Source organism: Aedes aegypti, chromosome 3 (assembly GCF_002204515.2).
Source record: "Aedes aegypti strain LVP_AGWG chromosome 3, AaegL5.0 Primary Assembly, whole genome shotgun sequence".
In the NCBI taxonomy this organism is placed as follows: domain Eukaryota; kingdom Metazoa; phylum Arthropoda; class Insecta; order Diptera; family Culicidae; genus Aedes; species Aedes aegypti.
The window spans coordinates 272,651,277-272,663,942 of record NC_035109.1 but is presented as its reverse complement, the minus strand read 5'-3'; the positions used below and the strand labels follow the sequence as shown (position 1 = coordinate 272,663,942).

At 36.4% G+C, this 12,666-nt stretch overlaps 1 protein-coding gene across 1 annotated transcript in view; it reads right to left on the bottom strand.

The window, feature by feature from the left end:
• Positions 1-9,459, bottom strand: part of LOC110678170 — a 241,508-nt gene extending 232,049 nt beyond the window's left edge. Inside the window, exon 1 of the mRNA XM_021850793.1 lies at positions 9,423-9,459. Within this exon, the coding sequence (XP_021706485.1) occupies positions 9,423-9,459 (37 nt within the window). The remainder of the gene's footprint in view (positions 1-9,422) is intronic.
• Between the last annotated feature and the right edge of the window lie 3,207 nt (positions 9,460-12,666).

Genomic DNA, 12,666 nt, shown 5'->3' with positions numbered 1-12,666 from the left:
TTTATTTTAAAATGGGTTTTGAATTTCTGTATGCAGTTTATTTGAAAAATCTTAACTTAAAAATTGTTGATTTTGGAGAAAAAACATTGTTTGGAAAAGTTGCAGTGAACCATTTTTGGATTAGAATAATAATCATGATAAATTTTCAAAAATTAACAATTTTGGAGTCATTTGATGTTTAATTCAAACATTTTTCAATTAAATGACAAAACAGGTCATCATAATTTATTATTTGCGATGCTTCACCAAGAACAATGAATGATCTATATGTACGAAGACCTATTGTTCTTGATAGAAGATCGCAATTGGCAGATGAAAATTTGCAATTTTATCATATAATACATATATTTTTGCAATAAATCTAAAATAACTCGAAAGTGGCCACTTCTTGAGAAGTAGTCAATATTATCATTACCATTAAAAATTCTTTAATATTCATTTTTCTTCACAAAAACGTTTTGATTGATTATAAAATACAAAGTTTACTAAGTCGGCTAAAACAAATCAAAAAGCATACACCATACAAAATGTTGTCCTTGTCTTTCCTATCAACATTGTATGGTAAAAGTCCGAAAAAATGGGGTTTTGAGCCACAATAAATTTATTAGTAGCTCGAACAGTTACCCATAACTCCTTCATTGAACGTTTTTGTCTAACACCAATAGTTTCGGATCTGGAATTAAAAAAAAAACACTTGCGAAAACTTATAGGCCCTTTTCAAAAAATTCTATTGTATCAAAATAGCCACATAACTCATTTAGAACACTGGATCTATCACACCGAAACATATGTGAATTGTATTCCAAATCGGACAAAATTTCTAATAATTTCTACTCATTCTGGATCGAATTCGGCTTGAAAAATTCGTAAAAATACATTTTTTTATTTTACGCTATTTTTTGTGACTTTGTCTTGAACAACCCCATCAATCTCCTCTAAAATCACTTGATTGGTCTCTTTCTTGCAAAATAAGTTGTGAGAAAATGCAGTCTGTGATTCATGAAAAAATCGCATAACTTTAAAAAATCTTCTAATAAGTCTGAAAGAGATTTCGCCAGAAATTCTAATTATTTTGAATTCATCAAAGCATGTTGTAAAAAATCATATCTAAATTCCGGAAATAGCCTTAAAAATCTATTAGAAATTATTTCGATGAAATAATCTGAAAGGTACAGTACTAGACAGAATAAACTACGCATTAGTTGTTTTTTTTTTTTTAATGATCTGTTTGCAAGCTTGGAGATCGGCTTCTAGTTCTCCGACTTACCAGAAACATTAAATGTAGCTTGAAAATTAATTGCGATTTTTGACAAGCTTTTTATCGTTATCGGAAATGTAGATTTTTGACAAATACGAATAAATGTTGAATTGGAAATGCTCGGAGCTGTGGTTGTTAATAAGCTGAGAAATAAGTCGGTTCAAAATTTCAAAAAAGGTTTTTATATCTAACCTGGGGCCCAGATATTCGTAGCGGTAAACGCGCAGCTTTTCAGCATGACCATGCTGAGGGTCGTGGGTTCGAATCCCGCTGGTCGAGGATCTACTGAGAAAACTTAAAGTTAATTTCGGTGAGGATTTCATCTAAAGCTGAAAGCCAAAATGTATGGTTGCTAACTAAATCTTTTTGTTTTATTGTTTTATAGCTATAGCGGTCATGCGACTCAAAGCGAAAGGGAGTCTATAGAAGCAAATGATGGAAACGAATAGCATTCAGGCGTCGCAAGGGAGCGACAAGATTGAATATTTTATAATTAGGTGGTGAAAATTGAGCAAGCCATTTTTAAAGTCAGTAAGCATCGAAGCGTCCTGTATTTTGCCTAGCTTCTCTACTGGAAAAGGGTTGGCTCAAAGCTTTCAATTACGTATTCCTCTAGAGATATCTCAGGAATAGACCGAAAGCAGGAACAATCTTGAAATATATTATTTGGAACCCATAACTTGTGATTTCTGTAATGTTGGGGCTATTTTATGAAAAATTCCTAAAAAATTCCTTTCAAATGTGTCAACTGGCGTATGAGAAAATTCATGTAGAAATCGATGAATGAACTTTTTATTAACCTTTCTGGAAGTATGCTTGACGGAATCATGAGAGAAGATTATAGGAAAAACGTTGTTAGTGTTTTGGAGGAGTTTCTTATGTTAAGGACTGTTCATTTAAGAAAGTGGACACGTGTTTTTTACAGTAAACTGTTTATTTTCGAACAAATTCATGAGTTTACCTAAAATACATGGAAATCAACGTAATTTCGATCAAATTCACATAAATTTGAACATTTATTGAGCATTGCTGGAGAATGCTCTTACTTTTCTTTTGATACCTCCCATAAAATTCAGCACAACTTTTTTCGGAACTTTTCGATCTGCTTTTTGAACTGCTGACCACATTTTCTTGAAAAAATCGATGGAGCTTGCTTCTCTTCCATCCTTCTTAAGATGCCGTTTGATTATTGCCCAATATGTTTCAATGAGGCGTAGTTCTGAGCAATTTGATGGATTTGATCATTTTTCTACAAATTCGACTTATTCCTTCTTGAGCATCTCCAAAGTAGCTGAAGCATAGTGAGCCGATGCTAGGTCTGGCAAAAACAATGGAGGCATGGTATGCTTTCAGTAGATGGGCAGAAGCCATTTTTTAATGCATTCAGTTCTGTAATTTTCGCCGTTGATTGAACCCGTCGTGAAATATGTAGTACTTTCATACCGCAAGAGCAAATTGCTTGCCATACCAAATCATTTTTCCCAAATTTTTCTGTTGGGATGTATCGTACGTCGTCAGGAATATCTGTTTTGGCCACAGCGTTGAAAAAATTCAATTTGGACACTTTTCGATTTAAGCCAAATCTCGGAACGGCAGTTTTTCTGTACACCATTTGTGCAGAAAAAAATTGAGAGTCGCCATGTCAATTCGACCCATCGTTTAGAATTTATAATTTTTTTATGTCAACTTTTGTCTGCTGTCAAAATAAACACTTGAGATCACACTGAAACAAAATTTTATTTGTTTTTATGAAATTTTTACACCAAAATGCAAATATTTAGGTGTCCACTTTCTTAAATGAACAGTCCTTATGCTTGTAGAAATTCTTGAACGAGCCTTATTATAAGTTAAGGGATTTGAGAAAAGCATCTGCTTCATCTGAGTAGTTGCTGATGTTATTTTTGAAAGAAATCAAAGAGAAAACTCTAAATAATTTTCTAAAAGTTTTCTCAGATATATCACTGGACTAACGTTCGGATTAATTCTGGGATGCATTTATTTAACACTTTCGTAGCCACGTTGTTATGTTTTGTGCAACACTGGTGAAAAATCCAAGCTTTTGATACACAGCATCAGGAAACGAGTTCATTGATAAAAATATGGAGTTAACATTCATGAGACTGAAATGTAACAGGAATAATAAATTTTAAATAATATTAAGGAAAAAATCAAAAATCTTATGATTCATGAAAAAACAAGACAAAATAAATACCGTTCCGATTCATATTACGGATAGCTTCAAATTCCAGACACTCTACTTTGTATGGGAAACATTTCAAACGAAATGTTTCAATTTTTGCCATTCAAAAGTTGAATGATGATTTGACTTTCCTTTTAATGCTTTTCAATCAAACATCACCCATCATACGAAAGTTAACTATTTTGAAGGCTCGATAATGTGGAGGAATTATACAGAATAATTTATTTGCAATGCTTTTTGATGAATTACAGGCCTTAAGTGTCCATAATATGAATCAAAACGGAAATTAGTGACAGAATTCCGGGTATGATTCCTGAAAGAATTTGAAACGAAAGGTGCTGGGAAATAAGGCCAACTTATGTAAGGCAGAAGTTCGTTAGGCTGAAGAAGGCCAAATGGATCATTAGACCAAACGTGTCATTAGGCCAAATGAGTTTAAATCCAATAAAAAAATTTATAATAAAAGAAAGCTAATTGTCTGATTCCGGTGAAGTTTTTCAATTTTCTGCTTAGTGGCCCATTCGGCCTAATGAACTTCGGCCTAGTAACCTGACACCGATAAGAAACACCCTGAAGTGAGAGAATCCTTGCTACAATTTCTGGAAAAAAAAATCATGAAGCCATTCCATCGATACCTTTGTTTCTAGAAGAGGCTTAAATTCCTGAAAGAATGCCTGAAATGATTCCCCAAAAATACATATAAGTTATGGATATATTCCTTGGAGGAATCCTTCAAAAAAAAAGTATTGCAGAATGCAGGCAGAAATTCTGGAGTTTTTACTACTACAATAACGCTAGAGGTATTTCCTTTGAAACTTCTTAAGAATAATTTTTGGCACTTTTCATTATTAATTGAATCTTCAGACTTTTGCAATCCGTCTCAAACCATAAGGGTGAAGATGAATCGAAGCCAAACTTAAAATTTTCAAGAGCACGGATCTGGAGAACCAAACTTCCGTAGAAGCTGAAAACTTAATCGATTGGTCACTAGCTGGTGAAGACCAACCGATTAGGTTTTCAGCTCAAACGGATGTTTGGTTCTCCAAATCCGTGCCCTTGAAAATTTGAACTTTGGCTTCGATTCATCTCCACCTTAACTGAGCCAGTTAACTAGCCGAAAATTTTAAAGAAGTAATATTTTGGACTTAAATTGGCCCACTGTAACAAACGTAAGGGCTTACATCCTTTATAAGTTTACTTCTCATGCAGAAGTTCAGCATAACCATACACAATAATGAGGAAGTTGTCAACAAGTGTTATTTTCAGAGAAACTTATAAATTGCGTCTTTAAGGTCGTTTGCACATCCTCCTTGCAGAGTAAATCTTGGCTACGTCTCTGAATACAAAACTTCAGCCACCCTGTCAGCTCTCCATCGAACATGGGGTACCAAGAAACCACAGGGAAAAATCCATCGAATGAAATTTTTACTCTTTCTTATTCGCCATCGAACCAAGAACAAAATGATGTGAATGCCGGAGCTAAAATGTTTCCGATCATTTCCGGCAAAAAGAAAAACTTCCCACGGAAAAACCAACGAAAATTGAGCTGATAAGGGGCGGTTGGATTGGTGGTAAGAGCTGCTATTTCTGTTTGTCGAACATCGAGGGGGGTGCCATTCACATTATTCTCCTATCTGAATTGGCCTACAAGCAAATAACAAACTTGGACGACGAAGATGGCAACGTCAACGCCCTTCAAGCAGTGTAACTCTTGAAGGATTGGGTGACATGTTTTTAATATTATTCTCAGAGGCCTTGATGCTTTTATCTTGCGGCACGGCTTGTTTTCCCTATGTGGATGTACAAGGTAGGTATTGGAAGACTATTTTCCTCTTCCGGTAGGCATCACATTTGATTTCGCGGAAGGCAGGGGCATAGTCCTCGCTGATGTGTAGTATCGGTTTTCTTCAACGGGGAATATTGTTTTGAACTTGCAGAGAGGATATTATTACGCATTATAGGGGGGGAAAGTTTTGTGGGACTTGGAAAACAAATAAAGTTTTCAGAAGAGAAATGAAGACGAGTTCTTCGAAAATAACGTGTAAGAAGAAGGGATATAAATGAAGCACCGTATACTATTATTGGACATCTAACTCTCTGAAATGCTTCCTCCTTTACGTAGAAGTTGTCCATGACATATTTTTTAAATGAGAAACTCATGAAGAATATTGTATTTGCTTCTTTTAAAATTAATTTATTTTAAAATTATTAAAAACTTCTGGAAAAAATCCTACTTAACTTCAATGAGGCATTTCTTGGAGACATTCAGATTAAATTTGTCAAGACATTCCTCAAATAGTTTTCAGTGTTTCATTTGAGAACTTTTTAAACAATATTTCTCAAAACTTGCTTGAAGAAATTCCCGGAGAAATCCAGAGAAGAATGTTTTTCATGTTTCAGACGAAATCATGTTAACAGCACTCATATAGATCCGGATAACCAACAATATTCGAAGAAGTCTCCAAATAATGCGTACGCAAGGGGCACCGCCCAGAGTGGTAGATCTCATTTATCTTAATGAGCACCCGTAGACTTTGGGGAGCTTTGCGTGTCACGCTGCCAGCCGCAAATCTTTGCGGTTTTTATGTTGGTGAGATCCTTGATTACTTTATTTATATTTTTCAGGCCAGTTTGGGACTCAGAGGGGGGAGGGGGCGACTGGGTTCACTGGACAGGTGTTATAAATTAAGCTTAATTGCTTCAATAATTTATTAACTGGCTGCTCACTGTAGAGCATTTATCTACTGGTTGTTGGTGTTTGCTGCTTTTTCCCAGAAAACCGAGTGCTGCTTTATCAGATGGAAGAAGCGATGCTTGCTGGTAATTTTCCATTAAATTTATGGAATTTGATGCGATCGTTGAACTTTTTGAAGATAATTGGTTCAAATTGTTAGTCTAAGTTCAGCGGCAATTATCTTCAACAGATTGGTACGCAACAGACAGTTAAGTGAGTTAATCGCGTTTTATTCACATCGGTGAAATTCAAAATTTTCAAATGTTAGGCTTATATTGCGTCTTCACAGCAAAAACGCCCAGGGATTATCATTCTCTGCGGCCAGCCATAATGAATCGAAATTCGCCAATCAACTCATGAATAATGCACAAAACTTTTGGTGACGATGGGATCAGCAGGAATTTCCATCATCAATTTCCTGGGTGAACTGAACCCAAAGTCAATCGGCCCTACGACCGGTGTAATGCAATATAGCCTCTGCTACTGACGGTTAACGGAAGAAAAACGCATTTCAGCATTTGGAATCGTTTTGGAACGTTTCCGCACCGCTATTAGCATAATTTCCAGTAGCGCTTCTGCTCGAAAGCACAGCTGATGACGAAAAGGAGCCAGTCAGCCAGACAGGCATCGCACCGCATCCGACAGTGTATGCTAATTTCTTGGAATCCTGCTAGCCCACTTTTTGGGGTAGGGATAACCCACATCTCTGTCAGACTCGTCTGGGGAAATGGTCTGTGAATTTTGTCGAGTGAGTGCCGAAAATGTTCCGAACCTTTGGCGATGGGTGTTGTTTTTAGCACTATACAAGCAAAGTTGTTGGCAGAAGTTGTCCGAAGAAAACTATTGCTGTTGGCAGCTTTAAACATTTAAATTTAGGCTGATACAAATATTAATTTTCTTTTATGTCACCCCCCCCTTCGAAAATCCGAAAATTTTGAAGGGGAGAAAAAAAATAGATTCATCATTTTTTTGACATCAGTTAGGTTTTTTCAATTTACAAAGTAAAAAATAAGTAAAATAATGATCCAGAGGACGATTAAAAACAGTTTAACAACTATCATTAAAAATAAAAATTCGAAAAAAGAACTTTTTTTTCATTTTTATTTATTTGTACCTTATTTATTTTTATCCCCCCCCTCGTACCTTCCAAGTGGTCTCGGACATAAAAGAAATTTAATATTTGTATCAGCCTTATGGCTCACACACAAAAGTTGTTTTTTAGATTTCAAAACTTGTAATGATTTTATAAGCAAAATGTTTGCAAATCAAAATCAAAACTTCTGAATTTCTGCTCATAATGCTGAAACTCTGGTAAAATTTGCGCAAACTTGAGCAGTCCTTAAAAGTGTGCAGTTGAAACTAACAGACAAGAAGACAAGAAGACAAGAAGACAAGAAGACAAGAAGACAAGAAGACAAGAAGACAAGAAGACAAGAAGACAAGAAGACAAGAAGACAAGAAGACAAGAAGACAAGAAGACAAGAAGACAAGAAGACAAGAAGACAAGAAGACAAGAAGACAAGAAGACAAGAAGACAAGAAGACAAGAAGACAAGAAGACAAGAAGACAAGAAGACAAGAAGACAAGAAGACAAGAAGACAAGAAGACAAGAAGACAAGAAGACAAGAAGACAAGAAGACAAGAAGACAAGAAGACAAGAAGACAAGAAGACAAGAAGACAAGAAGACAAGAAGACAAGAAGACAAGAAGACAAGAAGACAAGAAGACAAGAAGACAAGAAGACAAGACAAGAAGGACAAGAAGACAAGAAGACAAGAAGACAAGAAGACAAGAAGACAAGAAGACAAGAAAGACAAGAAGACAAGAAGACAAGAAGACAAGAAGACAAGAAGACAAGAAGACAAGAAGACAAGAAAACAAGAAGACAAGAAACAAGAAGACAAGAAGAAGACAAGAAGACAAGAAGAAGATAATGAATCTGAATCGTGTTGTCAAATTGCCGCATTCATGAACCAAAGTTTCTTCGCGAGCTTAGGCCATGTTTAGGGGTTCATGAATTTAACAAAAAGAAGGATTACCTGTCTTTCAACCTAAACTCATTGCGGTCAGTACAATTAATTGCTTGATTTTGCGATGGTAATGCCCTTATCCAGAAGCTAACTCCCGCTGGTTTAAGATTGACAGCATTTTCAGGAGGAGACAAATGATTGAATTAATAGACGAACCGTCATTAAACGAGAATCAAAGTAAAGTTTCAGGTGATTTTACGAGAAGTTTAGTGAGATGGGTTCAGGTACCAGGAAAACACGGTCAGGTTGTTGTAAAGGTTGCTTCGAAAACATGCTACGGAAATTATGCAAAGACGAGAAAAGATTAAATATCGTAATTTGTAAGAGTTTCCTTGATTTGGGCTTAGGGAGATGTTGTGCAATAGCACCTGCGATTGAATTTCGAAGGTCACTTTTATTTTTCTGTTTTGTTTAGGTAAAATTTCTGCTCAAAATTCTTCTTCTTCTTCTTCTTGGCATTACGTCCTCACTGGGACAGAGCCTGCTTCTCAGCTTAGTGTTCTTATGAGCATTTCCTCAGTTATTAATTGAGATCTTTCTTTGCCAAAGTTGCCATTTTGCATGCGTATATCGTGTGGTACGATTATACTCTATGAACAGAGAAGTCTAGGAAAATTCCATTACGAAAAGAACCTGGACCGACCTTGAATCGAATTGAAACACCTTCAGCATGGCTTTGCTTTGTAGCCGCGAACTCTTACCACTCGGCTAAGGGTGGCCCCACTGCTAAGAATTATACGAATCAAATTTGCAGATGTGTGATGTTAAAAAAAAACACGTTATTATTAGGCAATTTTTTTGTGATGGCTGAATTAAATTATCATTTTTTCTCAATGACGATTTCACACAAGTGTTTAAGATTTGTTCAATCCATTCATTTGGAAAAAAATAATTTAAATACTTCAAAATTTTGCCTGGAAATACTAACGCAAATCAGTTGATTATCAAACCATCGGACTGTCAAATAGCTCAGTGGAAAGAAAGCAAATATTTCATTTACCGGTGCGGTTGATAAACTCCGATTAAATCAATGGTCCTACTTTACGATAAACATCCACCAAAGGCCAACTCTTACCGTTTCGAGCGGTAACTTGTATCCGCCGAAAATCATTCCGAGTATGGGTCTGCCTCTGGCTCGTCCTGCTGGCAGTTAATGGTGGCGGGGCCGGGTGTTTGTCCGCCCAACGGTTAGAAACTTACGAAGCAGAGAATCACCGCCATCGTCCGGCTCCGCCATAGCTACACGGAAAAAATGAGTCTTGATTTCTGGAGGAACGTGCGATTCCATGACACGAAAATATAAAAGTTATAAAACCATAAATTTATTAAATTGTAATGATAAAAATTACCAATTTAACTCAATATTCATGAAAAAAATTCATGAAAATTTGAACACTTATCATAGATATAGATACCTGTCGTTTGTGATTCCTATTTTGGATATGAAGAATAGCAATTTCAGTCATGAAACCATGAATACAGTTCAAGCAAACAGGTCCAATCATCAACTAATCCTTCCTGCGACGGCGCTGAAGGTGAGAACAAAAACGCAGGACGTAGCCGGTAACCGCTAATAGTCGTCGCCAACAGGAGAATTTGCCCACGTTTTTTTAGTGATTATGGAACTTTGAAGTGGAGTAGAACACCAGGTCTCATATCTTCCTCCGTGATGAAAGGAGTATGTTGAAGCGATGGCCAATACTTTTCTGCTTGCATCAGGAATTCTGGTCCCTTGAACCCTCTGCTTTCCGCTGATAAGTTTGGATGATTCTGCCATCTAGTTCCGTCATCGGCAACGTTTGAACGTGTTGGGAACCATCTTTACTCGCGGGTCTCCGTAGAATCTAGTATTTCACTTATTCTGGATCCAACGAAGGCACTGTATCGTTTGTGATCAGCGCGTAACCAACAGAGAACATTTCGTGAGTCTGTCCTCTGAATGTAAGTACAAACTTATCATCCCATAGTTAAAACTCATTCTTCAAACCTTAATGAAGTATGTAGCTGAAGAAACAAATCCATTTTGAGTTAATCTTGTTTTTGATGATGTTTGCAGAGCAATAATCTCATATGAAGTTAAATAATAGCTAATTAGCTCAAGGATATCTCTTCTCCTATTTGTCGGATTGAATTGTGCTCTTCAGTAAACTTCTTTATTCTTTTAAGACTGAGTGTTCACCTTGGGGTGATAAGATTGTGCTCACATTCCACTACGATTGTGTTTGGAACATCTTTCAAAATTTTTCTATGGTAATGTCCATATAAACCTACATTGTCTTTGGGCCACCTTTAAATCACCACCTAGAAAGCTGAAAATTTCACAGAACACTATTTTTATGGTATTGGTGGTAAGGAAATTATATGAGATTGGATTTCCAATCGTTTTTAAATGTTGATCCGCCCCTATGATTATCAATTTAGATAATACACCTCCTTTTTTTCCTAGACTCAATTTTTTTTTAAATTGCGCAGGAAAACCGAAATCCAAATTCGTTTATTTGATTCATGATTTTCGATATTTTAGTAAAAACTTCATGATAAGAGTCGTAATTTTATAACTTGAAGTCATGATAAGTTGAAACATAATGTAATATATCTTAACGACTTTTTGTTCATGAATCCGTCAACGGATTTTTTTCCGTGTAGAAGCACGGATAAAGAGAGAGCGATTAGGAAGGAAACCATCGAACGGAGCAATTAATTTAGATGCTTGATTGTAAACGGCCCAACTTTTAACCGAACCGGCTACCGAAGGGATCAAACGCACGCGCCACCGTTAAAACTGAAACTTGCCGTGGGAGTTTCCTTGCCGGATTTCAAGTTTCCTGCAAATGAGAATGGATCCGAAAAGTTTTCTTATAGGTGCCTATAGCAAGGAATCGACTGTGTTGTTGAGAGTGGAAAAGGACAACAGAAAAAAAGAACCTGATTCCGAATTAATTAGCATATCTACCATGGACGTGGGCGTTTGATCTGTTACGAATCTCAAGAAACTTGACAATGAATTAAAAGCTGATTCGATTCAATTGCGAAAGTGAATGACGACAATTTTCATTGGGGATGCGCGCCGGACGGGAACAAGCAGGCGAGATTTTCCAGTCCGTTTCCTACGGCGGCCGGCCAACGTGAAGCGAAGGAGTGTGGTTGATTAAATCATTTTATGTTCGAAAAATTTGGACTTTGTCTGATGGGTTGATAGAAGTTAAATCTTGGCAGGGGCTTATGCAAATTTGGTAATGGAAATGATTTAATTGATGGAGAAACATAATTTTAGAACAAGTTCTTGTTGGGTGTTTTGAGTAGGGCGGTAAATGATATGGTAGATTTTCATGTTTTTCTAATAGCATAGCATAGACTGACTGTTCATGTTAATCGTTGCTACTCCGTGATTGATCGGAAATTTTAAGAATTTTACTTCGATCCAAATGAATAAAGGATGGGACTTTCCGGTTATTTTCGAAGTGCACATTTTATCAGATCTTATCAGGGGTAGGAAAAAATCTGAAATTCACACTACAGTAGTCAAACAAAGCCAATCACAGTCAGCGAAGCCAGTGAAACTCACGCCCATCGCTGCTGTAGGCAAAAAGCCTTGAAAATTGCAAAACACCCGTTTCTAAGAGCAACCCAAAATTACTGTAGAAAAATGTTCTATTTCCCGCATTTAGAGCCTTCAATGACACTACTGATTTAGAGAAATTCATGTACCCAATATGGACCGATGCACGAGTTCACGAATTTGACGTTTGAGCGGTGCCGAATTCACTCGTTGCTATGACCACATAAATAACACGACACCGCTTAAACGTCAAAGAGTGAACTCGTGCATTGGTCCATAGGCTACTTGATGAGATTCACGAGTTTAAACTACTGTAGTGAGAGAGACACGTGATTTTCGCGAAATTCAAGCCTACTACTATTACCATTCCCAGCACTGGATCTCATATTATTGATTAATAACGGCGCCGGCCATGTCCTTATAGTCAGTTGGGATAGGGAAGAATGTTAGTGTTTATTTATTGTTGCTTTAGGATACCGAAAATACCTCTGCATCTCCACAATCACCACGGGAAGGGTACTGATTAGCAATGGAGGAAAAAGATCTAGGACAAAAGAAGTTGAAATATTAAGACTTTTTTATTCTAATAATAATTAATCGAGTGCCTTCGATGAAACCCAATTAAATAAAGAAAAATATTTTAAAAACAACAATTCGAAAGATGTGGCAGGTGATAATTGGGTTGAGTCCTATATTCCTAGAAGTTCTTGGAACATCCGTTGAATCAGAAATTTCGAATTATCAAATTTCTTGGAATTATATGCGCAAAATCTTAACTTAAAGATGCTGGATAGAAAATAGAGAAACCCAATTTACAGAATTCAGAAGCTCAAGACAAAAATAACGCGAAAGCAAAAAAATCGGTTTACAAATAAAACATCCAAA